We start from the raw sequence: 25396 nt of genomic DNA on the forward strand, positions 1-25396 counted from the left end.
GCAGCCACACAGAGATGTAAATTCTCAGAATGCCAAAGGGATCATGACGGTAGACAGGGAGGATAGAGAGGGAAACATAGGACACCGTCTACCTTTGGCAGCATTTCCTGCCATTATCTTTGTCTCAAGAGTAGAAATACCACCGAGCAGAGGAGAACCTCATTGTGGTGTACTGATCTGTTGTGCCTCAGGATCAAGTGACATTTTACTTAATCCTAATGAAACATGGACTTTTTGGAAAAGCCCACTAAAAAATACTGGAATGCTCTAGCCACTTCTTTGTGCTGAACCAAAGTCAGGTTACCATCATAAGTTAGCACAGATCGACTCACTGCATCTTCCACAGTCTAACTGTCTGCCCTCGGAGAAGAAGCGCCAGCCTCAGAAACCAGAAATGCCGCTGAGCATTCACCGTTAACCTGCTGCCCACCCCTTGGCCAAGCTGCCCACTCCTTTCAAGGCCACAGCTTTGGCTGGGAAGTGAGGATCATGGAAAATTTGAAAGCTTAGATTTAAAAATAGCATTGGAGTGGGTAAAGAAAATATAGTGTATATACAATGGAATATTATTCAGCTTTAAAAAGGAAGGAAATTCTGGCACTTGCTATGACACCAATGTACCTTGAAGACCTCAAGCTAAGTGAAATAAGCCAGACACAAAAAAACAAATACTGTATGATTCCACTTACAGCACAATGTGATTCATAAAAACAAAGTAGAGGGTGGTTGCCAGGGGCTGGGGAAGGAAAATTGAGAGCTGTTTAATGGGGACAGTTTCAGTTTTGTGAGACGAAAAGAGTCCTGGAGATTGTTCGCACAACAGTATGAATATACTTAATACTGCTGAACTGTACACTTAGAAATGGTTATGGTTATGGTTAATGTTATGTTTATTTTACCATAATGTTTTTAAAAAGAGAGAGCATTAGAGATTATGTAAACCAATGCTCCCCTTTTACAAATGAGACAATGGAGACTCAGGACGGGTAAAGGATTTGCCTAAAGTCCAACAGTCATTCTAGCCACAGAACCAGGATAAAAATCTAGGTCTTCTGAGCTCCTTCCAATGTTCTTTTTGCACATCCAAGTGATAATGTATGCCGTCTTTCTCCAGAGGTATTCTTCAGAAAATATGCATCAGAAGAAAGCACACTTGAGAGTGAGCTCCAAGTGATACCCACAACAAAAGTCTCCTTTAGCAATAAGCTGAAAGATTTTTAAAAAATACCCTCAACTCCTTGTTTCCTAATTTACCCTGGAAACCAACTGGACTTCCTACCACATCTCTTTGTGAAACCAAAGAAAATCAACCAAAATTACAAATCTTTCCATTTGTTATTAAGCCCTGCAGCTCCAACTGGCTGAAAACAATAGCTCAGAAATGATTAACAATTGCGAATGGCTCAATTTGTAAACTGTAAAAGTAAAACATCCTAGAATGGTTAAGTGAACTGAATGGAACCAAAATGGTCTTGGGCAATTTCCCCTTTGAGAAAGAAAATTAGACTAAATGAACAAATTGACAGGACATTTAAAATTCTGTCTCCAGCTTCCCTCGTGAAAATGCTTAGCTCTTCCTAAGAAGAAATACGTGGTTTGTTTTATTATCTCTGCTGCCACATGTTTCTTACACCGACTATCAGTTTCAGTCAAAATGTGCTCACTGTCAAAGTTTTGTGAGTCAACTGAATTGTTATTCAGATAGGAAAGAGATTTCTTACTCATGTATCCACCCCACAAACAGCTCTTACCCTAGCTGAGAAAAGACAAATCCAAATCACCCTTTGGTACAGGTTTTATTTATTAAGGCACGATAGATTTCAACATTCACAATCCACATATGTCCTGCCTCATTTACAAATCCTCCATGAAAAAAAGACAAGACATCCTCAAAAGAATTTGATATGAAATCTTTTAAGGGACGCCTGGGTGGCTCAGCAGTTTAGTGCCTGCCTCTGGCCCGGGGCGTGATCCTGGAGACCTGCTATCGAGTCCCACGTGGGGCTCCCCACATGGACCCTGCTTCTCCCTCCGCCTATGTCTCTGCCTCTGCCTCTCTCTCTCTCTCTCTCTCTCTCTCTCTCTGATGAGTAAATAAAAATCTTTTTTAAAAAAATCTTTTAGGAAGAGAAGTAAAATGGCATCTTGTACCCAGTCGCAAACAACCAACTGCCCCCCGCCCCCCGATGTTGAATAAAATGAATTGATCAGGGGATCCCTGGGTGGCTCAGTGGTTTAGCCCCGCCTTCGGCCCAGGGCGTGATTCTGGAGTCCCGGGATGGAGTCCCACATCGGGCTCCCTGCATGGAGCCTGCTTCTCCCTCTGTGTTTCTGCCTCTCTCTCTCACTCTCTCTCTCTCAATCTCTCTCCTGAATAAATAAATAAAGTCTTTAAAAAAAAAAAAGAATTGATCAAGATGTGTTCATCAATGGACTCAGCTAAAAGCTGGTCCTTGTTTTAATTCTGCCCCCACCACTTACTAACTAGCGCCTCAGTTTCTCTTCTGTAAAACGGGAATAACAATTAGAAGACCTACATCACAAGATTGCTGTGGGAGTTTCATTTAGTAATAAAATGTTGAGCATAGATAGCATCTACCTGAAGAAAATGCTCGATAGTTGTTAAATCCAGCTCTGTTTCATCATGATCATCATCTATTTCATATGAAGTCAACTAACACCATAAAAGAAATTTAACTGATAAAAAGCAATAAGGTCTATTGTCCTTCTTTTTACTTTTGATTTTTTTAAAGTTCCTCTTGCAAGGCTGAGTAACATACTTCTTGTTGTCGTATCAGGTACACATTTAAATAGGGTGTGGCACTGTTTAAAGGGATGGACACACACACATAATCTTCAAAACAGCTTTTCTGAATTAGATCACCCCATCTCATAGATGAGGAAACCAAGACAGTGAAGGTGAGTCAATCCCACAGCGTATCAGTGTTAGAGAAGGGAAGTGAACCACAGTGTCCAACTCTATCCCTCCATCACCCAGGGCACAATGTCATAAGCCACCACAGGCAAAAGTGCAAGCTGAAGCACATACATGGCCATGGCTGAGGCAGCATCACAGCCTGAAGCATAAGCCAGGGGGTGGTGGGGGGCCAGGGCGGGGAGCAGGTTCCCCTGAGAGCTGAGCTAGGTCAGAGTCCAGGTCAGTGCCAGGGACCAGGAACCTAGGAGAGGAACCTTGGCCCAGAGGGCAGGCCCCAGGAGGTACAACAGGGCACTGGCCGCACCCAAAATTTGGATGTGAAGCCACCTGATGCTAACCAGGGAGTCTGAACATTACATGGGGTGGGCCCCCCTCCCTGAGCAGGGCTGTCTGCCTTCTAGAGAGAGCCCTGCCTGGGCCCCTAAGGCCAGCAGTGAGGTGAGGGGGACAGAAGGTGGCTGTTCCTGAGCAGCATGGGGGAGACCAGCCCTCATGGGCAATCAACTAATGATAATCCCAAATTACCATGGTTGTTGTTAAGAGCCTTAACTCCTATCTCCAGGTTCATCTACAGACCTTGGGCGACCTTAGACAAATTAATTCTTCTCTAGCTCCCAGTCTCAGGTATGGTCTATAGTAGACATTTTATCGCTGCCTCTCCTCAGGGGATTAATGGCTTTTTTTTTTTTTTTTTGCTCCATGGCCTAATTGCAGGTGGGGTTAAGGACACTTTTCAAGGACTTTAATACCTTTACATGAAAGATGACACTAAGATACAAGACTCACCTTATTTCTATATATATTTATATATGTGTGTGCATATATGTGTTTGTGTGTGTGTATATATATTTAAGAAGACAGATATATATATTTCCCTATTTAAAAAGGTGAGTTAGAACCTACGCTTGAAAGTATATGCTACAATTCTCAATTCACTGCGCAAAGTTTTAATTCCCTATTAATATCACTTAGGTAGCCCTTTAAATTCATTACAAATAAGCTTTATTACTGCCAAACACACATACATGTTATAATGCACAAAGTTACATAATATAAAATTACAGTGTGAAAAAATACAAGGATTCAGGAAATTTAGATTCTGATTTCACCTTTTAATTGCCACATGACCTCACTCAAATCATGTAACTTCTTTGAGGGTGAGTTTTCTCTGCTATAAAGGCATACCTCATTTTATTGCACTTTGCTTTAGCATGCTTTGCAGATACTGTGTTTTTTACGAATTGAAGGTTTGTGGCAGCCCTTTGTCGAGCAAGTCCATCAGTGTCATTTTTCCAATGGCATTTGCTCCCTTTGTGTCTCTGTGTTAAAATTTAATGATTCTCATAATATTTCAAATTTTTCATTATGATTACATGTGGTTATGATGATCTTTAATGTCAGTATTGTATTTGTTTTGAGGAGCCACGAACTGCATCCATATAAGATTATAAACATCAATGACAAATGTTGTGTGTGTTCCATTCCACTAACTGGCTGCTCCCCATCTCCTTCCCTCTTCTCTGGGTCCCTAGCCCCTGAGCACAACAATACTGAAATAAGCCAACTGGTAACCCTACAGTGGTCTCTCAGTGTTCAAGTGAAAGGAAAAGTCACATGTGATTTAAATGATTTAAGTAATTTAAATCACTTTAAATTAAGCTTAGGAAGGAAGGCATGTTGAAAGCCTAGATAGGCTGAAAGCTAGACCTCTTGTACCAAACATTATCCAAGTTGTAAATGCAAAGGAAAAGTTCTTGGAAAAAATTAACAGTGCTACTCCACTGAACACATGAATGATAAGAAAGAGAAACCTTGCTGATATGGAGAAATTCTGAGTGGTCTGAACAGAAGAACAAAGCAACCACAACATTCCCTTAAACCCAAGCCTAATCCAGAGCAAGGCCCTAACTTTGTCATTCTGTGAGGGCTGAGAGAGGTAAGGATACTGTAGAAGAAAAGTCTGAAGCTGGCAGAGGTTGGCTCACAAGGTTTAAGGGAAGAAGCCAGCTCTAGAACATAAAGTACAAGGTGAAGCAGCAAATGTTGGTATAGAAGCAATAGCAAGTTATCCAGAATTATCTAGCTAAGTTAATTAATGGAGGTGGCTACACTACACAAGAGGTTCTTCATAGATAAAACAGCCTTCTAGTGGAAGAAAATGCCATTGAGGACTTTCATAGCTACAGAGGAGAAGTCAATGCTTGGCTTTAAAGCTTCAAAGGACAGACTGACTCTCTTTTTTAGGGGCAAATGCAGCTGATGACTTGAAGCTGAAACCAATGCTCACTGACCATTCTGAAAATCCAAGGGCTCTTAAGAATTATGCTAAACCTACTCTGCCTGTGCTCTATAAATGGAACAACAAAGCCTGGATAACAGCTCATCTGTTTACAACATGGTTTACTAAATATTTGAAGCACACCGTTGAGACCTACTGCTCAAAAAAAAATTTCCTTTCAAAATATTACTGCTCATTGACAATGCACCTGGTCACCCAAGAGTTCTGATGGAGACAATGAGATGAATGTTATTTTCATGCATGCTGACACAACATCCATTCTACAGCCAATGAATCAAAGAGTTTTTGACTTTCAAGTCTTATCTAAGAAACACATTTCATGGCTAAAATCAAAAACTCAAGAAACAAATGTTGGCAAGGATGAAGAGAAAAAGGAACCCTCATGCACCATTAGTGGAAATGCAAACTGTTTACAGCCACTATTGAAAACAGTATGGAGGTTCCTCAAAAAACTAAAAATACAATTACCTTATGATCCAGCAACCGCACCACTGGGTATTTACCCAGAGAATAAAAAACACTAATTCAAAAGGAGGACGATAGATAGATAGATAGATAGATAGATAGATAGATAGATAGACAGACAGATATCCCCATGCTTACTGCAGCATTACTCACAATAGCCAAATTATGGAAGCAACCCAAGTGCCATCATTAAATGAATAAAGAAGATGTGGTGTATATATTCAATGGAATATTAAGCCATAAAAAAAAAAAAATGAAATCTTTCCATTTGCAACAACATGGATGGAGCCAGAGTATGATGGTAAGCAAAATAAGCTAGTCAGAGAAAGACAAATACCATATGATTTCATTCATATGTGGAATTTAAGAACAAATGAACAAAGGGGAAAAAAGAGACAAAACAAGAAACAGAAAAAAGTCTTCACTATAGAGAACAAACAGATGGTTACCAGAGGGGAGATGGGTAGGGAGATAGGGGAAATGGGTGAATGAGATTAAGAGTACACTTATCTTGATGAGCACTGAGTAATACATGGAATTGTTGAATTGCTACATTGTACATGTGAAACCATATGACTTCTGTATATTAACTAAACTGGAATGAAAATTCTTTAAAATTAAAGATTAATAAATAAAAGGAAACACATTTCATAAGGCTAATGACCTCGTAATGATTCTCTGATGGATCTGGGCAAAGAAGATTCTACCTGTTATAAAGAATATTCAGGATTCATGATAAGAGGTGAAAATATGAACGTTAGCAGGAGTTTGCAAGAAGTTGATTCTAACCCTTGTGGGTGACTTTAAGGGATTCAAAACTTCAGCAGAGGCAGTAAATAACTACATTTGTCAAGGAAATAGCAAGAGGACTAAAATTAGAAGTGGAACTGGTGGGGGAGATGGGCAAAATGGATGAAGGGGAGTGAGAGGTATGGGCTTCCAGTTATGCAATGAATAAGTCATAGGGATAAAAGGCACAGCACAGGGAATAGAGTCAATGGTATTACAGTAGTGTACGGTGACAGATGGGAGCTACACTTGTGGGGAGCACAGCAGAATGTACAGACTTGTCTACTCAGTATGTTGTACACTTGAAAGTAATGTAACAGTATGTGTCAACTCTAATTCAATTTTTTAAAAAAATGGGCCCATCTCATGATCAAACTTGAACAGATGAGGAGTTGCTTCTCATGGATGAGCAAAGAAAGTGGCTTCTTGAGATGGAATCTACTCCTGGTGAAGACATGGTAAAGATTGTTGAAATGACAACAAAGGGTTTAGAAAGTACATCAACTTAGGAGATAAAACAACAGCAGATGTTTGAGAGGACTGACTCCAGTTTTGAAAGAAGTCCTACTGCGGAAGGCTATCAAACAACATCACACATTACAGAGAAATCATTGGTGAAAGGAAGAGTGAATTGATGGGGCAAACTTTATTGTTGTCCTATTTTAAGAAATTGCCACTGCCACCCCAGCCTTCAGCAACCACCACGCACCTCAGTCAGTAGCTACTGACACTGAGGCAAGAGCTGGTGGAGGCACCAGCAAAAAGATTATGACTCGCTAAAAGCAAAAGTGATGGAGTGATGGTTAGCATTTTTTTGTTAGCAATAAAGTACTTTACATTTGAGGTATATGCTTTAATCATGTTATTGCACACTTGACAAGCTACAATATAGTATCAACACAACTTTCATTATGCAGTGAAAACCAAAAAATTCATTTGACTCGCTTTATTGCAGTATTCACTTTACTGGAGTGGTCTGGAACCAAACCCACTAGCCCCGAGGTATGCCTATACATGGGAATATCTGTTTGCTTAGCAATTGAGATCATTGAGGATCACTGGGAAAATCAAATTAAGTGAAATATCGGAAAATGTTTTATTAAACACAAAGGATCTTAAAACCAAAGGAAATCATTATTATTGTTCCTGTATAGGAAACCTACAATACAGTTAGAACAGATAATACTCTGTTGACAAAAGAGAGTTCCTATTTAAAAATGCTTTTACATTAATTGTGGGATAAAAAAAAAATAAAGTCAACTGAGTCTTAACTAACATGATAAAGACAACTGATATTCTTTTTTTTAATAAAATATTTTATTTATTTATTCATGAGAGACAGAGGCAGAAGCAGAGACACAGAGGGGGGAAGCAGGCCCCTTGCAGGCAGCCCAATGTGGGACTCTATCCCGGGACTCCAGGATCAAGCCCTGGGCCAAAGGCGGGTGCTAAACAGATGAGCTACACAGGCATCCCAAGACAATTGATATTCTTAAACTACCATTTCTCATTTAAAAAAATATATTGTTTCTCTTTCTCATCTGCTAAACTCATCTAATGCAAAGCCTAAATGGTAAACTCTAGGTGAAGTTCTTGAACATGATCAATGATGAAAAAAGCAGCAGCTCTGAGATCTGGGTAAGTGTTGTCCTATCTCCATTGGTCCCCTGGGGTCTATCCGAGGTTCCTGGGTACAACTGTGCAAGGAGCCTGGAAGTCACCTTTGGGGTCTCTTACGCAGTGCCACCTTCAGAGAGAAGGATACTCAGGCTCTTGTGACCCCGGGGACATAGCCTAAGACTACTTTCTCAGACTGGGAAAATGAAGCCCAAGTTTAGATGCAATCAGACTAGAGAAAACCACAGTATCCAAGCAAGCTTCTAAAATGTCTTACTCCATTTCAAAATACTTTTTCTTAAAATGAAATGTGAAACCTACTTGGTCTGCTTTAACTATTTTTTTCTTTTCTTTTTTCTTTCTTCTCTTCTTTTTTTTTTTTTTTTTTGCTTTAACTATTAAAGGGTTTTTTTTCATCCACCTTATCTGTAGGTTGCCACTAGGGATTAAAAATCTATGTTGACCAACATTTCATTAATTCATTAAAAAAATTGGTAACTATTGAAAGATGAAATTATTATAGCTCCCATTAAAAAAAATACAAATGAATCTCCGACAGGAAGAGTAAATTTGATGAGAAAAGTACCTTAGATTGCTTGACCTCTTTCTTTGTATCTTCAGAAACCAAAGCAAAAGCTGGAAAAGAGAAAACATTTTTACACGAAAATTATCAATCAGGATTCATTCTCACATTCAACACTGGTGCTTAAAATAAGGAAAAAGGAGTACTTCAATAAGACACACTTTGCTCATTTTTAAAAGCAGCTGCATTGCTACAAACCAGCACCGCAGGCCACCTTCATCACTGGACCTGAAATTATTCGTCGGTGGGGAGCCAACGTGCTTAGGCTACCAGCTTAAAAAATACTACATCAAAGAAATTAGAATCTGTATACTGTTTTGTGTCTACGGGTACAAAGTACACCTTCTTAGCAACCTCGATTCTGGGAAGGGGAATTCCCGAGAATCCAGAGGGAAGCAGTACAAATTCCTACTCACATAATCACTGCCAGAGCCTGGCAGGCAACAGAGCTAAATCTGGGGCAAGCTTTCAGTCTCAGGGGCTGCCAGGTTAGGAGCGGGGTGCAGATAATGCTGCCACATGCAGGCAGGAGGTAACAGAGCCCACTACGGCGATGTGGCCAAGAGAGTCAGGGAGTTAAAATCATTCTCTATTTAGAATGATTTAATGTTTTGAGTTGGAGCCCGTAAACAGATAAAGATATCCCTACAGACACACCTGGGCTCTACATTTAGAAGAAGAACAAGAAAAACAAAACAACATGACAGAAACACTTGGGAAATACAAAGCAAAATAAACCCAATAGTCAGGAAGGTTAAGTGGACAAAAAAATAACATACTTTAATTTTATAGTGCATGCCTCCTGAGGAGCTAAGAGGAAAACACCTCATAGAGTCTGCTTTCTCTAATTAGCATCCCCAGGAGAAAATGGGCAATGCCATAGGGCAGTAATGTACTAAAAGTGCAGGACAGCTGATTCCATGAAACAGTAGTATCATACAAGGAGTTTCAGCAGTAGGTTTCCCCCATGTCACAGAAGAGACTCTCCTGAGAAGCAACAGACCACCTCCCCCATTCAGAACCCCCCTCTGGTCCCTCCCCACCCTAAAGCTCAGACAGCCACTGCCTCAAATTCTCTCTCCACATAACACATGCTCAAAGGAAATAATCGAAAACATTCACACTAAGAAGCAAATGACTGACGTCATTTAATCATTTCCATTTCTGGGATGACATTTCAAAAGGCAGGGTGGAACTGAAATGTAAGCCAAAGGAACCTCTATGTGTAGAATTTAGTTAACAGCAGGTGTTACAGGAGGCCTCCCTGAGACCACCTCATATAAACAATAAATCCCCAACTCCACCCCTCCTTACCTTCCCCACTTTTTCTTTTCCTCCAGAGCACTTACCACCACTAATATAATATGTATTGATGTGTTTTTTTGCTTGTCTTACATATTAGTTTATTGTAAGCTCCATGAAGGCAGGAATGTGATTTTATTTACCATCTGCCCCATATCTAGAACCAGCCAGCACACAGAGGACATCAATAAATATTTATCAAATGAATGAATCAATGAATGAATAAATGCAAGTCTTTACAATGGCGCTGGGATCCCATTATTCCCATTATTTACAGGCTGTTTACTCCTTCCTCTAGGTAGCATCCACCAAGCAAAATAAAGGAATTTAGTGTGTCCTCCAACACCAACTTATTCTCAGGAGTGTCTGATCTGCTTTCTCATTTTACACACACACACATACACACACACACACACACATAGAGAGAGACACACACACAGACAAAAGAAGGCAACCACAAAGCCCAAATCATCATTAAATTCTAAGAAGAAAGGAGAGATTTAACCCCAAACACCATTTTAAATTCTTCTGGGTATTTAATTCTTTGGTTTTGTCATATTTTATTTCCTCCAAACTAGCATGCATACTTAAAGCCCTCAAGAAGATACCAAAAATAGAACTATTAATGAATAGTATATAGGGAAGTCACCACACGTTAATATCACTCAGCACCACAGATTTCCAAGAGAGAGAACATTCCAACAACTTGCAGGATACAAAAACCGTGGTCAATCTAAGTAAGACACAACTCTTAGTTCAAAATCCTTCTCTGCTGACTCCATCAATTCTTAATTTCAAACAGACAGTCAAAGCTCTCTGGGCTAGAATTCCTTCTTTCGTCAAGATAAAAAAACCTTCTCGGTTTAACACGTTCAGTGACTCATCATCTAATAACCAGGATTTAGTCTTTCCTCACTTTTTTTGCAGGCCAGATGGCTATGTAAAAAGAAGAGTATGTCAACATGAAAGCCCTGTAGAATGCAGACTCTATACTGAAGAAAACATGTCTTTATTTGGTATTGGTTCTGAGAGTTACTAACACATCGCCTTTCATAAGCAAGCAACTAATGTCATTTGACAATGTTTCATGTAGGAATTATATGGAGGGAAGACATTCCCAATAAAATAAGTGAATTCCACAAATCCTCCTTGTCATAATCAAGATAGCATACCTCTATCCAGGCAACACTTAAATGAAGAGTAAACTAGACTTTAGTTCCCTTTGAAAATACAAAGGCCTAAAGTTAAAATATCCTTAAACACACACACACACACACACACACACACACACACAGAGGGACGCCTGGGTGGATCAGTGGTTGAGCGTCTGCCTTTGGCTCAGGGCATAATCCTAGGGTCCTGGGATCAAGTCCCACATCAGCCTCCCCACGGGGAGCCTGCTTCTCCCTCTGCCTATGTCTCTGCCCCTCTCGCTGTGTGTCTCTCATGAATAAATAAATACAATCTTTAAAACACACACACACATACACACACACACACACACACACACCTGTCATTTGTCCCGATCATACTCTGCTGTGAAATTAAGAACTCGTTTTTTCCCCATGACAGAAATAAAGTAGACAATATTTAAAGCAATAACAAGGAGGTGCCTGGCTGGCTCAGTCAGTAGAGCATGTGACTCTTGATCTTGGGGTCATGAGTTCAAGTCCCACATTGAGCATGGAACTTACTTAAAAAATAAACAAGTAAAGCAATAAAGTAAGAAATGTATCAGTTACTTTTAGGTATAAGAGTAAATCATATGGCAAGATAACCCTCATTTAATATTTACAGAAATACTAGTTGGTTTTATCTTTATGTTTCTACAATCTAAATAAAACAAATCACCAAGGAACCAAGTGCATTTTGAAGGCACAGAATATGCTATGCCACTAATAAACCCACTCTTAAAATAATGAATCCTTTACACAATTCCTACCAACAAAATCTTGGCTTTCACAGTTGCTGCAAATGCAGGAGAAATGGTAAAATTAAAGGAGAAAGTGAGAAAAATCAGCAAGCGAAGAAATTACCTGTCACCTTCAATGACCCTAATAAGAACACACAGTGGGGCTTTAACATGGTGTGCCTGAGAGGTGGGGGGAAGGAGGAGGGAGGAAATGATCCCCCAACTCTGCCAAAGGGAGTGGCCACCTGGGGCTGGATGTTTGCTGTTTAGCTTCACACTAATTTCCAGAGTCAGTGGGGAAAAAATATTCTTGAAAGCTTGGCCTTAATGTGCACTTGGAGAACTATTCCAAGGTAAATCATGCTCTTATATGCCAAACTGCTGTTTAAAAGTAATTTTCCCTTTTCTATTTTCAACATGAATTCCTGTGAATTGCTACAGGGAACTATATTTAAAGTGCAAATCAGGACGGGCAATAGAAATAAGACCTTTCCGAGATAACTTTAAATAATTCAAGCCAACTAATGTGTTAGCATACCTATTCTAAGAGATAAATCAAGATTTTACAAGTAACCTGGGACTAAGATTTATAGGCCAGCCTAAGCCCCCAGAGTGCCAGAAAACTGAAGAGGAATTAATTGCAACACATTTAAGCAACACTAATCAAGTTTCTTTTCTTTTTCCTGGGAGGGAGCGAGGGACCCCATGCCCATGCAGGAAAGATGAGTGTACCTCCTAGCTCCTAACTCCGTTTTGTTCCTAGTCCCTGGTATGTCCTCCCAGATTCTCCCAGGAACATCCATCATAGAAACCGTGTTAAACAAAAAAAAAAAAAAAAAAAAAAAAACACTGAGACACTAAATAACCCCAGTCAGAGGGGTGCTGCCAGGATTAAGTGAGATAATGGACACAGCATTTAGCGTGCAGCTCAGCATATTAAAAGCTCGGGAGATGCTGCAATGATGCCGCTGGTGGTGCAATGATCACTGTCAGTCTGGGCGGTGTCTAGGTGGTCGCGGGCCCTACGCTGAAGCCGGGAGGGAGGAAATGAAAGTGGGTGTCCCCAGCCCCACCATCCAGAACAAAGCCCCAGCACACCCCCAGAAGCTTGCAGCCGGGACCCCTGCAAGGCCCAGGGTCTCATACTGGCTCTGCCCCACATTTCCTTTTGACACACTGTGAGAGGGAGCCTGTGGGGCTTCACTCGCTTTCCTGTGACCTACTTACAAAATGTTTCACCCAGCACAGCTCCTCCCTGAGTGGCTCCAGCTCCCCAGAGCTTTCCAGGCTGAATTCCAGGTGGTCCAGAGGAGGGGAGGCCCAAAGCGCTAGGATGCACAGCCCACAGACCATTTACTTAGCTCTGATTACCTGCTTTGAAGATAATCCACGGCAGCAGAGCTACAGGGAAACAACAAACCCATCGACCCAGCGATGGGGACCGAGCCTGCCTTTCCTTCCTCCTCTTCAGACAAATCTGCTGTCCCTGGGGTGGTGCACGTGCTGGGCACCAGCTCCATCCATGTACCTTGAGGCACCACCGCCCAATCTGAGGATGGAGCCCCCACCTCCTCGCACTCCACATGGGCCCAGGACACAACCAGCCCTGACATGCAGCCACAGATCAAATGATTTAGCATGCGTTATTTTTCTAGAACAGGGCCTGGCACATGCTAAATGCTTTGGGCCTTAGCAGCTATTGTCATTACTATTAGTTTACATTTTCATTTGTGCAACAGAAAATCAGAGAGTGGCTGCGTTTACTAGTGCCACATGTCATGCTAGGGGCTGGATAAGATGAAGCAGCAGCTGCCCAAGGAGCTAAGTGACACACAGGTCCCTTGGTCAACAACCAAGCCCTCAAGTGTCCACTCTAATGACTGTCATTCTAACGGGAGTCCGTAAGGGAGCACCTAGGGTGGGAACAGAGAGCATCTTACCCAAGGCAGGGCAGCAGAGGGAAGGGGAGGCTTCCAGAGACCTAAGCACTACTTGTACCAAGCTCAACGTCATGATTGAGGCAGTATATTCTAGGCAGCAGAGACTTCAGGTTACAAGAGCAAGGAGGCCTGGAAATAGGCTTCTGCAACAAAGCTTGGTTAATAGTCCAGTGTACCCTGAGCACTGACACCTGAAGGGAGAGAGCACTGGCACATGGACACCTAGGGGCAGGGGAGACAGTGAGGCAGATATATGGGGGAAGGATGTGCTGGGGCACGGACACTTGTGGTGGAGGGGAGAGACTAGGGCATAGATACTTGGGGAAGGGGAGTACTGGGGCTAGAGATGAGACAATAGAGGCTGTATTATGAAAGGGGTCAGTGTTAGTCAGAGTCTGTTTTTATTGTGAGGGCCATGAAAAGCTTCTAAGAAACCCAATGCCATGCTGAAATGTGTGTCTTAGACAGGTTTGTAGAGTAGCACTGGGTGGGCTGTGGAGGGACCAAAAAACAAGGCATAAACATGCCACCTGGGAAGCCCATGGAGCCAGGTAATGAGATAAGAGAAGGAATTCAGGTGAGGCACTGCCGGGGCACAGCAGGTTGTGAGCAAAAGCAGGTGTTGGGCCATTAAAGCAGCAGAACCTACAGGCTACGAGCAGACCCTACCAGTGGATGGGGTGGGGAAGGGAAAGTCCGGAGGGGCTGGTGAGGGAGAGAGAGCAGTGTGGGTGAGTTGGGGTTTCAGAGGGAGTGGCTAGGTATGTGCCAGGGCCCTTCACAAGCTGGAGAAAGAAGCAAGGGGAGCAGAAAAGCCAGCTTAGTTCCCAATATCCTGAGATGCTGGGGACATTCAAGGCAATATATCCAGCCCTAGCCTGTACCCAGGTCAAGAGGAGAGGTGCCAACAGTGTCCCCACAGTCCAAGGGAACCAAAGCCACAAGACTAGATGGAAAGACAGAAGTGTGAGGGAACTCCAACATTTCAGGACACAACTGTAAAGATATAAAAAATAGTGAAAGGGAATAAAGGGGAAAGGAGAAAAAATGAGTGGGAAATATCAGAAAGGGAGACAGAACATGAGAGACTCCTAACTCTGGGAAACGAACTAGGGGTGGTGGAAGGGGAGGTGGGCGGGGGGTGGGGGTGACTGGGTGACGGGCACTGAGGGGGGCACTTGAGGGGATGAGCACTGGGTGTTATTCTATATGTTGGCAAATTCAACACCAATAAAAAATAAAATTATAAAAAAAAAGATGAAAAAAATGAATGGCCAGGCAGAGAGAAGCTAAAGAGATGACAGTAGTTTAAGGAGTTTATAAGATGTTCTTTTAAGGCGTTCTCTCCCTAAAGCTTCTTAAGTGCAATGGGAAGGGGCTGCAGTACAGGAGACCTGGCCTCCAGGCCCCACTGCACTAGGAGGACTAGCACAGCACGCTGGTCAGGTACACAGAATCTAGACTCACACCTCGTGCCATCAAATCTAGGCTCTGCCACTTAGTAGCTAGGTGCCATAGGGCCAGTGACTTGAGCTCTCAGGGTCTTTGCCTCCATCCCTGTAAAAGGGGGTAACAAAACAAGAACGAAGTAAGTTGGTGCATGTACAGGTTCAGGACAGTACCCAGCCTATGGGAAGAAAGAGTTTTGCTCAGGTACCAAAAAGCAAATTCAGGAAGTGATGTGCAGCACTGGGGAGGATGCCCCACAATTCCACAAGGAGACAGCTGGACATCATTTAGGGCCAGGGAACTGCTATGCCCCATTCCATGGGTTCTGCACCATTTACTAGGTGATCCACCAAGAGAAGTGATGAAGTGGGTTTTTTTTGTTTGTTTTTTGGCGGTGGGGGGCCTGGCCTCTCAAGTGTGGCAGTGAGCACACAGACATGATAGTCCTCTTTTGAGCCGCTCAGTACCTACCCCTATTGATCCTACTCCACCTGAAACACATCCTCTGTTTTATCAAAAAAAAGTCAGTGGGAAAAAGGAGGTTGGAATACAAATTTTTCTTCACTTGGTAAACAAACTTGGCCAGGACCAATATATTCTCTGTGCCGGAGGATAAATGTACTTATAGGAAGGACAGTAAATAGAAAATAGAAAGAAATAGGAAATAATTGTATATTTTAGAAAGAAAAAGGTCATTTTTGCTTCTTTGGTTCATATCTCATTTAAACAAATACTATGAAGACCCATATGCCAACTGAAACAGAGGTTCGGGGGAGAGATGCAAAACACCACCCTCATAAGCATGTTTCATAGGCTGAGTCATAGGTAAGGGGCAGAAGAATCCCTGGCCACCCAACCCACTCCAGAACAAACTCAACCACAAAAAAAAATCAGCACTTGATATAATTCCTTTGCACTGTAAGAGTAGTACTCAATAATTAGGTGTCAAACTAACTTTAAAAAATACAATCTATGCTTAAATTTGGAGTATCTTATTTCTGCAACACAAAAAGTGGTTTTAGAAGCTCTCCCTGTCAGTACCACTGAATCCTTGGGAGCCACAGTCTGATATGTCCTAATGCTGTTAGGAACTTGTCAACTGTCCAAACACCTTTGCTCTAACGACTTAATCTCTAGTTCTTGAGACTCCTGCTGCCCCTGCTACACCCTCTCCAGTAGCATTTGAAAACCTGCCAGTTCCAAAAGGATGCTGGAACCAGAGAAAGACTGCTTAGTTTGAATTCTGGGGTTTCTGGTTCCTTTCCCAAGGAGATGAAATATCTGAGCAGGACACATCAGGTCTCAAATCCATGCTTTGCTGTGTCCAAAACAGCTCCTTATTTCGTTTTAAAGACAAAGCAACCAGCAATCATCTTTACATTGTACAGATACATAAGGAAATATCTGGCAAGAGTCCCAGTTTATCCCTGGGCCTCGGGTGGCCCAGGCAGGGTTCCTGCGCATGCCAGCACACAAGACCCACGTGGGGCCTTACAATAATGCAAATCCACAGGCCTCCTCTCAGATCTTTTGAGTCAGAAAAATCTAGAGCTAGGATGCCCTAATCTACATTTTAACAAAGCGGCCCTTAACAAAGGGAATTCTTCAAGACACTAAGGTGATTCTCCTGTGTGCTGACACACTGGGGTGCATAACTAGCCAGATGCTCATGGGAAGGGAACAGGGCTATTTTTCCAACAGGCCTTGGCCATTAACCTTCCTTTACTTCACTCACCTCATAAATGAAGAGCCACCCTCAAGGATCTAGAGAAGATAAATTCAGCATGATGTGTAAAGAGCCTCGAGCATCCTACAGCAAGCAATGATGTAAACTAAAACATATCACCTTTACAGACCATAAAATATTCTTTTAGGAGTGAAAATAAGTCATATCCCTAGGAGAAAATAGCATTGCTATAATTAAGATACATTCAAATCTTATTCGATGATACCTTTACTCGTTTTTTTGTGTGTGTAAAACCTATAGCTTTACATCATACAGATAAAAACTATTTTCTGCCCCAGCTTCTACCAAATCTTGGGTACACACAAATTTTGAATAAGAGCTCAAATGGATTTATTTTGACAATTAAGACTCTACTCTTTAAAAAAAAATTAAAAATCTACTCAAATTGCTCCCAATCTCTCTGCAGTCGACCTCTCCAATGAACTCCAGACCCACAAATCTAACTGCCAACCTGAAATGGCACCTGAACATCTCACATCCCCCCCAAACTCAATTTGTCCAAATTGAATTCCTCATCCTCACCTCAAATTAAAAGTAAACTTTAGAAACAGTGTCTGGGTACTTCATACCACTGAACTGTATACCTCTAAATGGTTAAAAGAAATTTTAGGTTACTTAACTACAATTTTTTAAAAATGTTTAAATCTGGTCCTTCTCCATTAGCGCCTGTATCAGTAAACAGCACCAGTAGCCACCCACAGCTCATGAGAAAAGCCTGATTCATCCGTGACCCCCTCCTTTCTCTCGGCCCACTGTACCCATCAACCGCCGTGTCTCAGAGACTCTTAATCATCTCTCGCGTAGTTAGTTCTAGCAGCCTCCTCACTGGTCCCACGCATCCACACTGGCCCCCTCTAATCCCTGTTCTCTACAGGACAATCAGAGTGAGTTTCTAAAACGGGAAGTTAAATCATGTCACTGTCCTATTATAGCCCTTCAGCCACTTCCCACTGCTCTAAGGACAAAGTCCAAGAGCCTTATGCTCCTCTTCGAGACCCTGCATTGCCTGAACCCTACTAAACTTCTCAGCCCCTCTCTGGACCTCTCCAGTCCTGTCTTTTCTCCATTGTATCCCTCCTGCAAAAACCTCCTGCCCCTGCTGGGCATATGCCCGTCCTCCCCTAACTGATTTCTGCTTCTCTTTCAGGTCTGAGTTCCCATATCCCTTCCTCCAAGATCCCTTCCTTGAGCCCCTACTCCAAGATTTCTCAACCCAGAACCCAACACTATTGACACTAGACCAGATCTCTGATTCTTTGGAGGAGAGGTTGTCCTGTACACTGGAAGGATGTTCAGCAGCACCCCAGGCCCAGATGCTAGTAGCATTCTCTGCCAAATCATCCCGCTGACAACCAAAAAGTCTCTAGCCATTGTCCAATGTTCCCTGAGGGGCAAGATCAACCCCCAGTAGAGAACCACCATTCCAGACTCCAGGCTAAAGCCCTTTATCTCCCTGCCAAGCATTCTCACGGTATCCCCAAACTCCCTGGCCAGGCACTGAGCACAATGCAATTTGTTTCTGTGTAGTGTTTAATATCACCTTCCCCTCGAGACTGCATGCTCAATAGGGAAAAGCTAGACTAGATCTGTCTTCTTCCTGCATACTCCCAGTGCCTAACACATGTAGATACTCAACACTTTTTGAATAAATGAAAAAAATTCCAACTACAGTTCTTTCTTTTAATACTATTTTTGAACTGTTAACATTTCCTAGGAGTGCAAATCAGCGCCTACACTGAATTGGGTTTCTCTGGGGAGTGGCTTAGTGAATAGAGCTTTGAAACATGGAATTAAGGGAAACTCTCAATCAATAATAGATCTGATGAACCCCTGACACTCACTAGAATTTTTCCTTTGTGTTGGGAAAGATGGAATTAACACTCCCATATACCTTTATAAAGCAAGAATCTGGCAACACCAAAGGTAGATTACCCATAATGCTACAAAGAAGCAAAACATACATTTGCAAATTCCCCATAAATAATCCCTTTGTGCCTAGAAATTATGCCTGTTTCTAATGAAAAGCAAAGCAAAACAAAACAAACAAACAAACAAAAAAAAAAAAGCAAACAAAAACAAAAAAACAACCTGGCCCTTAGTCATCCAAATGAGGTCAGTTACTAGAACTTGGCTCAAGAACTCTGCCCACAATGTTTGCCTTAGAGCAAGTTAACAAAAGGGTCGGGATAGCTCCTCCCCACTCCCCACTATCCTATCTGAAACAGATGCCCCTACATAAAGAGCTTGAAGGTTGGCTAAAGGCAAACTCCTTTGGGTCAAGCCCATGACCCATACCAACTTGGGGACCCCAGGCTACCTGGATAAGAATCTATCCAGATGGGTGAAATCTGTATCAGTCATATTTGCTTAAGAAATAAACAGGGTTTAAAACAAAACAAAAAAAAAAAAAAAAAAACCACACACACACACAAAATAACCTGGGATCAGGTCTGGCTCTTAGTGTCCTAAAATATCTAACTCACTGCAATGAAAAGAATCTGAGCAAGAACTGGACCAGAATGAAAAATCAACCCTAACTTTGGAAGATGCTAACAAATTCAATCTTGACACATACAGAGCAGAAACAGGGATAAGAACGATAAAAGTGAGTATCTTATTATTTTACCATTGGTTCAAATGAGCTTCTTCACAGATATATACATTAGCTGCTGCATGTAATAGAAAACCGAAACAATTGAGGCTTAAACAATTGAGGCTTAATCTCTTGCAACAGAAGTCGGAAATAAGTGACCTAGGGCTGGCATGGTTTCCCACATCTATCTGGCACCTGGGTGGTGCTATCCCTTCTGCTCTACCATCCTTACCACTTGCTTCCGTCTTCAAGGTCACCTCATGGTCACAAGATAACCGCCATGGCTCCAGCCATCAGATTTACAGACAATGGGAAAGAAGATGAAACAAAGACCAAAAAAAAAAGGATGCACCCCAACTGGGTCAGCTACCTTTAATAAGCTTTACCAAGAGACCCACCCAAAAATCTCTACAGATAACTCAGTGGCTACCCCGGCTTGCAAGGACCACTGGGAAATGTTTTCTCACTGGACACACTGCTACCACCACCATGACATTCCTGCATCCTTCCCCTCACTCCCTAGATGAATTTGTCAGCTAGCGTTGCCTTAACAGCAACCATAGACTGAATGATTTAAACAATGGAAATATATTCCTCACAGTTCTGGAAGCTATTAGTCCAAGATCAAGGGGCCAACAGGGCTGGCTTCTGCTGAGTCCCCTTTCCTTGGCTTATAGGTAGAAGTCTTCTTTTTTGTGTCCTCCCATGGCCTTTCTCTGTTCACGTGCATCCCCGGCATTTCTTCCACTTCAGAGAAGGATAAGGACATAGGTCCTGCTGGATTAGGGCCCTACCCTTAAGGCCTCATTAACCCTTAATTATCTCCTTGGAGGCTCTAACTCCAAATACAGTCACCCAACATTCCTGATTATCTAAGAGGTTTTTTAGTCTGGAAAAGAAGGAACTACAGGTTATTGAGTTGGCAGAGAGCAGTCTCTGCCACAATAGAATCAGTATGTTAAAACTGTAAGAAATGGCAAAGTTCTGGTATTTTATCTAGTCTATGCCTCCTGTTTTATAGGAGAAAACCAAGCTCCAACCCACTAGAAGCCACACGGTGGCTGACGTAGAGGTGTGAATAAATCTGATTCTAGAACTGGCATTGGACTTTAAAGAGTTGAAGTTGCAGTGAATTTGGTCTGTATAATCATATGGGCTTAAAATAAATTTTCTATATTGACTGTCCTCCAAAAACTCAATGGGTATGCTACAGTTTGTGGTAAAAAAGCTAAAACTATACATACCCGAGTCAAACTTATAAGGGTATATTAAGAGCACTTTTAAGCAATCAACATTGTTCACATGCCTCAGAACCCGTATCATAATCTCTGTTCTAGCCGGATTCTAAGATATTTGGTTTGGAGATATAGAGAGCGGGTACCACATCTTTTCACATCTTGGTGCTCCCCCACCACCACCAAAGCAGAGCTCCCTCCACTGAGCTCATGATTTACTTCAGACGTCAAAGAATACAGCTTCGTGCCTGTACCAACCCATGAAAGGCAGTTCACAAAGCCGAATGTCTCACAGGGACCTTTTAATAGGTTTTATGTCTTATTTATTGTGCTTATCTGACAACTTCACAATGTTAATAGACGTCTCTAAAAATGTGTTGACATTTTGGTTCATTCTGACAGTCCTTTAATGTATTATCAAGTTTGGGCAGTACAGATATTCCCTTAAGCGCAATGAGAGAGAGAGAGAGAGAGAGAGAGAGAGAAGGAGGGAGATGCACATGGCAATACAAATATGTATTTCAGCCCATATCTGGAATATATTATGTACAAATATTGTAGCCCCAGCGCACCATTATAAGGCGCAATGCTATAAATAGAGCGCCAATTTCAGCTACCACCCACCCCATTTGGATTAGGTGCAAAGCTCCCAGGCAGCAAGCCAGCCGAGGCAACCAAGAGTCACCCCCATTTCCCACCCCTCCTACCTCCCCTCTTCCAGGGCCGACCCCCTCCCAGCGACGCGGTCTTCCTTCCACTGAAGCAGGTCTCCAAGTTCAGAAGCTCTCGCCGTCAATCACAGCTTTCTGTGCCCAAGGTGCCCGAAAATTTTTAATTACACTGTTGCTTACTTAATCATGCGTGTGAACAATTAATTAACAATTAAGCTCAGTCGATTTTCCCACACTGAGCACCTACCGAGATGCTAAGGGCACGCAAACAACGTCCCTACTCGGTGCGTTTAAATCCAAATAAAAATGAGCCTGGTGGGCTACCAAAAAGCAGTGTGCAATAACGCGACGTCTGTTCCTAAATTGCACCATTCTGCCATTTCTGAAAATCTGAAATTACTGCCTTTTGACGGACTGGGAGCACAGAAGTCCGGGTTGGAGGAAAATAACCCCGAGAACACTGAAAAGGGAGTCACGGGTCCCCCACGGTCTCAAACTTGAACAAATCTCATCACACATGTCAATTGGAATGGTCTAAAAAGAAAAAAAAACTTTTGCCACATCATGTGACGATAAAGAGGAGAAAACGCTCGTGAGGAGAAAGGAAGAAAAAAAAAAAAAACACAGACAGAAAAGGGGCCCGGCGGCGGCGGCCCGGCCGCGGGGTTTCCAGGCTTCGGCTCTAGTTTTCCGCCGCGGCCGCACAGCCGGGGCCGCCCCACGCCGCGAGCGCACCCGCCCCGCCCCGCCCCGCCCCGCGCCTCCCTGCCCGGCCGAGGACTCCGCCAAGTTGGCACCTCGGCCCCGAGCCCCGAGCCCCGAGCCCCGAGCCCGGGCGCGGCCGGAAGATCGCGGAGAGCCCTGGGGGCGCGGGGCCCGCCTGCCCGACGCGGCGGCGCGGGGGGAGCGCCAGGCCCCGGCCGCAGGGCCCGCTCCCTCCAGGCCGGCGCCGCGCGGGGGGCGGGGGGCGCGGGGGGCGCCGGAGGGCGCGGGGGGCGGGGGGCGCCGGCGGCAGGCGGGGGGCGGGGGGCGGGCGGCGGGCGGGGGGCGGGCGGCGGGCGGGCGGCGGCCGCCGCGGCCGCGCTCTCAAAGTTTCTCGCAGTTGCACGTTAAGTCAGCGCTTCCTGTGGGGGTGAGCGCCTCGCCCTCCCGGCTCGGCCGGCCGCCAGCTCCCGGCGGAAGGAGGCGGCGGGCGGGCGGCGGGCGGCGGGCGGCCGCGAGGGGGGCCGCGGCGGCGGCGGGACCCGGCCGGCGAGAGGGCGGGCGCGGCGCGCCCCGGGGTCCCGGAGAGCCGGGTCCCCTCCCGGACGCCGCGAGAGGGCGCTGCCGCCGGCGCGGCGGGGACGGGACGGCGGGACACGGGCGCCCGCGGGGCAGGGTGGGCCGCCCGGCAGCTCCGTCCGCGCGCGGCCGCGGGACGCGGGGCGCGGGCCCCGGGATGCGGGATGCGGGACGCGGGACGCGGGCGGCAGCGCCGGGAAGCGACGCCTCTCCCGTGCGCGCCCGGGCCGCCCGCTACTTACCCAGCGAGCAGGTGAGGAGCGAGAGCAGCGCCGGGAGCGCGAGGCGGCGGCCGCGGCGGGCGGGCGGCAGCATCCCTGCGGCGGGAGCCGCGCGCCCTCCTGGGGCGCCGGGACGGAGACGCTCGGGGAGCGGAGCTGCGCCGCTGCCGCCCCTGCCGCCGCGGCTGACCCTTCTCCGCCGGCTCCCCTCCTCCCTCCTCCCTCCTCGGGCTCCGCCGCGCCGGCTCCGGCCGCGCCCCCTGGCGGCCGGCATCGGGAGCGTCCTGCGGGGCTCGCGGCGGCGCTGGGCTCCCGCCGCCCGACCGCCCGACCCGGCAGAGGCGGCTGCCCCGCGCCCGCACCGCGGCCCCTTCCTCGCGGGGCCCCTGCCCCCTCGGCCGGCAGCCGCCCCTCCTCCCCTCCTCGTCCCTCACCTCGGCCCGGGCTTCTGCCTCCCGTCCTTCCACCTGACTCCGGCACCTCCCTTTCCAGGATCTCCTGGAGGTCAGCCGCAGGCCCCCTCCTACCTCCCAAACCGAGGGCCTGGGGGGTGGAGGACACGGGACAGGGACGGGAGTCACTCCTCCTCCCCGCTGATGTACCATCTGCTTTAAAAAAAAAAAAAAATCAGCAATTCAGCTTAATATTGTTGGCACCCATGCTCTGCGTTGATGAAGGTGTTTTTAATCAGCTCAACTAATTTACTTAATATCCTCTTTTTCTAATGGGATTTGGCCAATAGCTTAGGCCTGGAATTTGGCTTTCAATAGAAGTTTGTGTAAATGTAATTTCGTATAAATGTAATTTTAAGTGTTCATAATGGAAGAGGGAGGGTGTAATTTTATTCAAAACGTCTGATAAAAATTAATTAACTTGGAATGCAGAGAAAGGGAGTGAGCTCCTGTGCAGGGTCCCTCTTGTCCCCATGGGACTGTCAAGGGGCTCCCAGCCCCGCCAGAGGGTGTGGAAGCGCGCCTCACGCCCACGAGGAGAGCACTAACAAAAGGACTATGAACCCTCTAATGGTTCTTGACTGCCTTGCGCCTCCCCCCAGCCTTGACTCTTGTCTCTCCCACAGAAACTATGTGGAACCCAGTGCCAATCACTTACCTAAGATTAGGATATGACCTCCTGCAGGTTGTGTCCATGTGTTCATTCATACTTTATCATGTTTTTTGGATGCCTACTTTTTACCTAGGATTGTGCTAAGCACAATACCATTGTCTCTCACATGGACATGCAGCATTCACCCACTTGCTAAATATTAAGTGAAGACCAGTGTCAGGTGGTAGGAATGCAAGATGTGGGGATAACAGCAAAGCAGGTGCTGAATAAAGGTTGTCTTGAGCCTTATAAACGTGAAGACCATTAAGGGGTTTAACCTTGAATACATTAGGGTGGTATTGTCATTTGCTACAACAAATGTTGTACCAAACAGATTTGGTACAACATCTGCAAGAGTTTTTAAAAAGAAAGTCTGGGGATCCCTGGGTGGCGCAGCGGTTTGGCGCCTGCCTTTGGCCCAGGGCGCGATCCTGGAGTCCTGGGATCGAATCCCATATCGGGCTCCCGGTGCATGGAGCCTGCTTCTCCCTCTGCCTGTGTCTCTGCCTCTCTCTCTCTCTCTGTGACTATCATAAATAAATAAAAATTTAAAAAAAAAAAAAGGAAGTCTGGAGACTGTGAGTTTTCTCTCTCTGGTTTCCTAAAACTAGGAACTAAATATCTTGTGTGTTAGCCATTTTGCGTGAATGCAAATAGTACCATCTTGTTCCATTCAGCCAGGTTTTGTGGCTACATGTCAATATTATTTTTATAAAACGGGAAAAGAAATGTAAGAATCCATCCTGTGTGCGTGCGTGTGTGTGTGTGTGTGTGTGTGTGTGTGTGAAGCTTTTCAAATTTATGATTGCATTGATCCCTTTTATATTCCAAAATGTACCTGCCTGGTAAAGAGTTCTAGAAGATTTCCAATTTTCAATTTTCAAAGGTGTTTAGCTTTCTTCCAGAAAATTATTCCTCACCTATATTGATATTGAATATTAAACCAAGGTATGTGTAAATAGACACAGAAGCCTAATAATTGAGCAGCTTGCTTACCATGTATGTGTTCAAATACCTACTTGATGTTTGGTAACTAGCAACTCTAAATGCTCAATCAATGTTTTCATCAAAATTCACCCCCTGAGAGTATTTTGTGTGCTGGAACAAGGTGTGGGGAATGGAGACCTCAAGACAACAGACAGTACACTCTATGTAATAACCTGCCCTGGCCTTCTTCCGCTCCACGCTAGACATAGATAAATGGCACATTACAAAGCTCCATAACTCACATTTTAAAAAGGATTACCTTT

General features: G+C 44.5%; 1 protein-coding gene across 1 annotated transcript in view; it reads right to left on the bottom strand.

Annotated features, from left to right (window-relative positions):
* Nucleotides 1–23254, bottom strand: part of B3GLCT (beta 3-glucosyltransferase) — a 238226-nt gene extending 214972 nt beyond the window's left edge. Inside the window, exons 1-2 of the mRNA XM_077868187.1 lie at nt 23064–23254; nt 8695–8744 (exon numbers count right to left, since the gene is read on the bottom strand). Of these exons, the coding sequence (XP_077724313.1) occupies nt 8695–8744; nt 23064–23136 (123 nt within the window). The 5' untranslated portion in view covers nt 23137–23254. The remainder of the gene's footprint in view (nt 1–8694; nt 8745–23063) is intronic.
* Between the last annotated feature and the right edge of the window lie 2142 nt (nt 23255–25396).

Source organism: Canis aureus, chromosome 24 (assembly GCF_053574225.1).
Source record: "Canis aureus isolate CA01 chromosome 24, VMU_Caureus_v.1.0, whole genome shotgun sequence".
NCBI classification, from domain to species: Eukaryota; Metazoa; Chordata; class Mammalia; order Carnivora; family Canidae; genus Canis; species Canis aureus.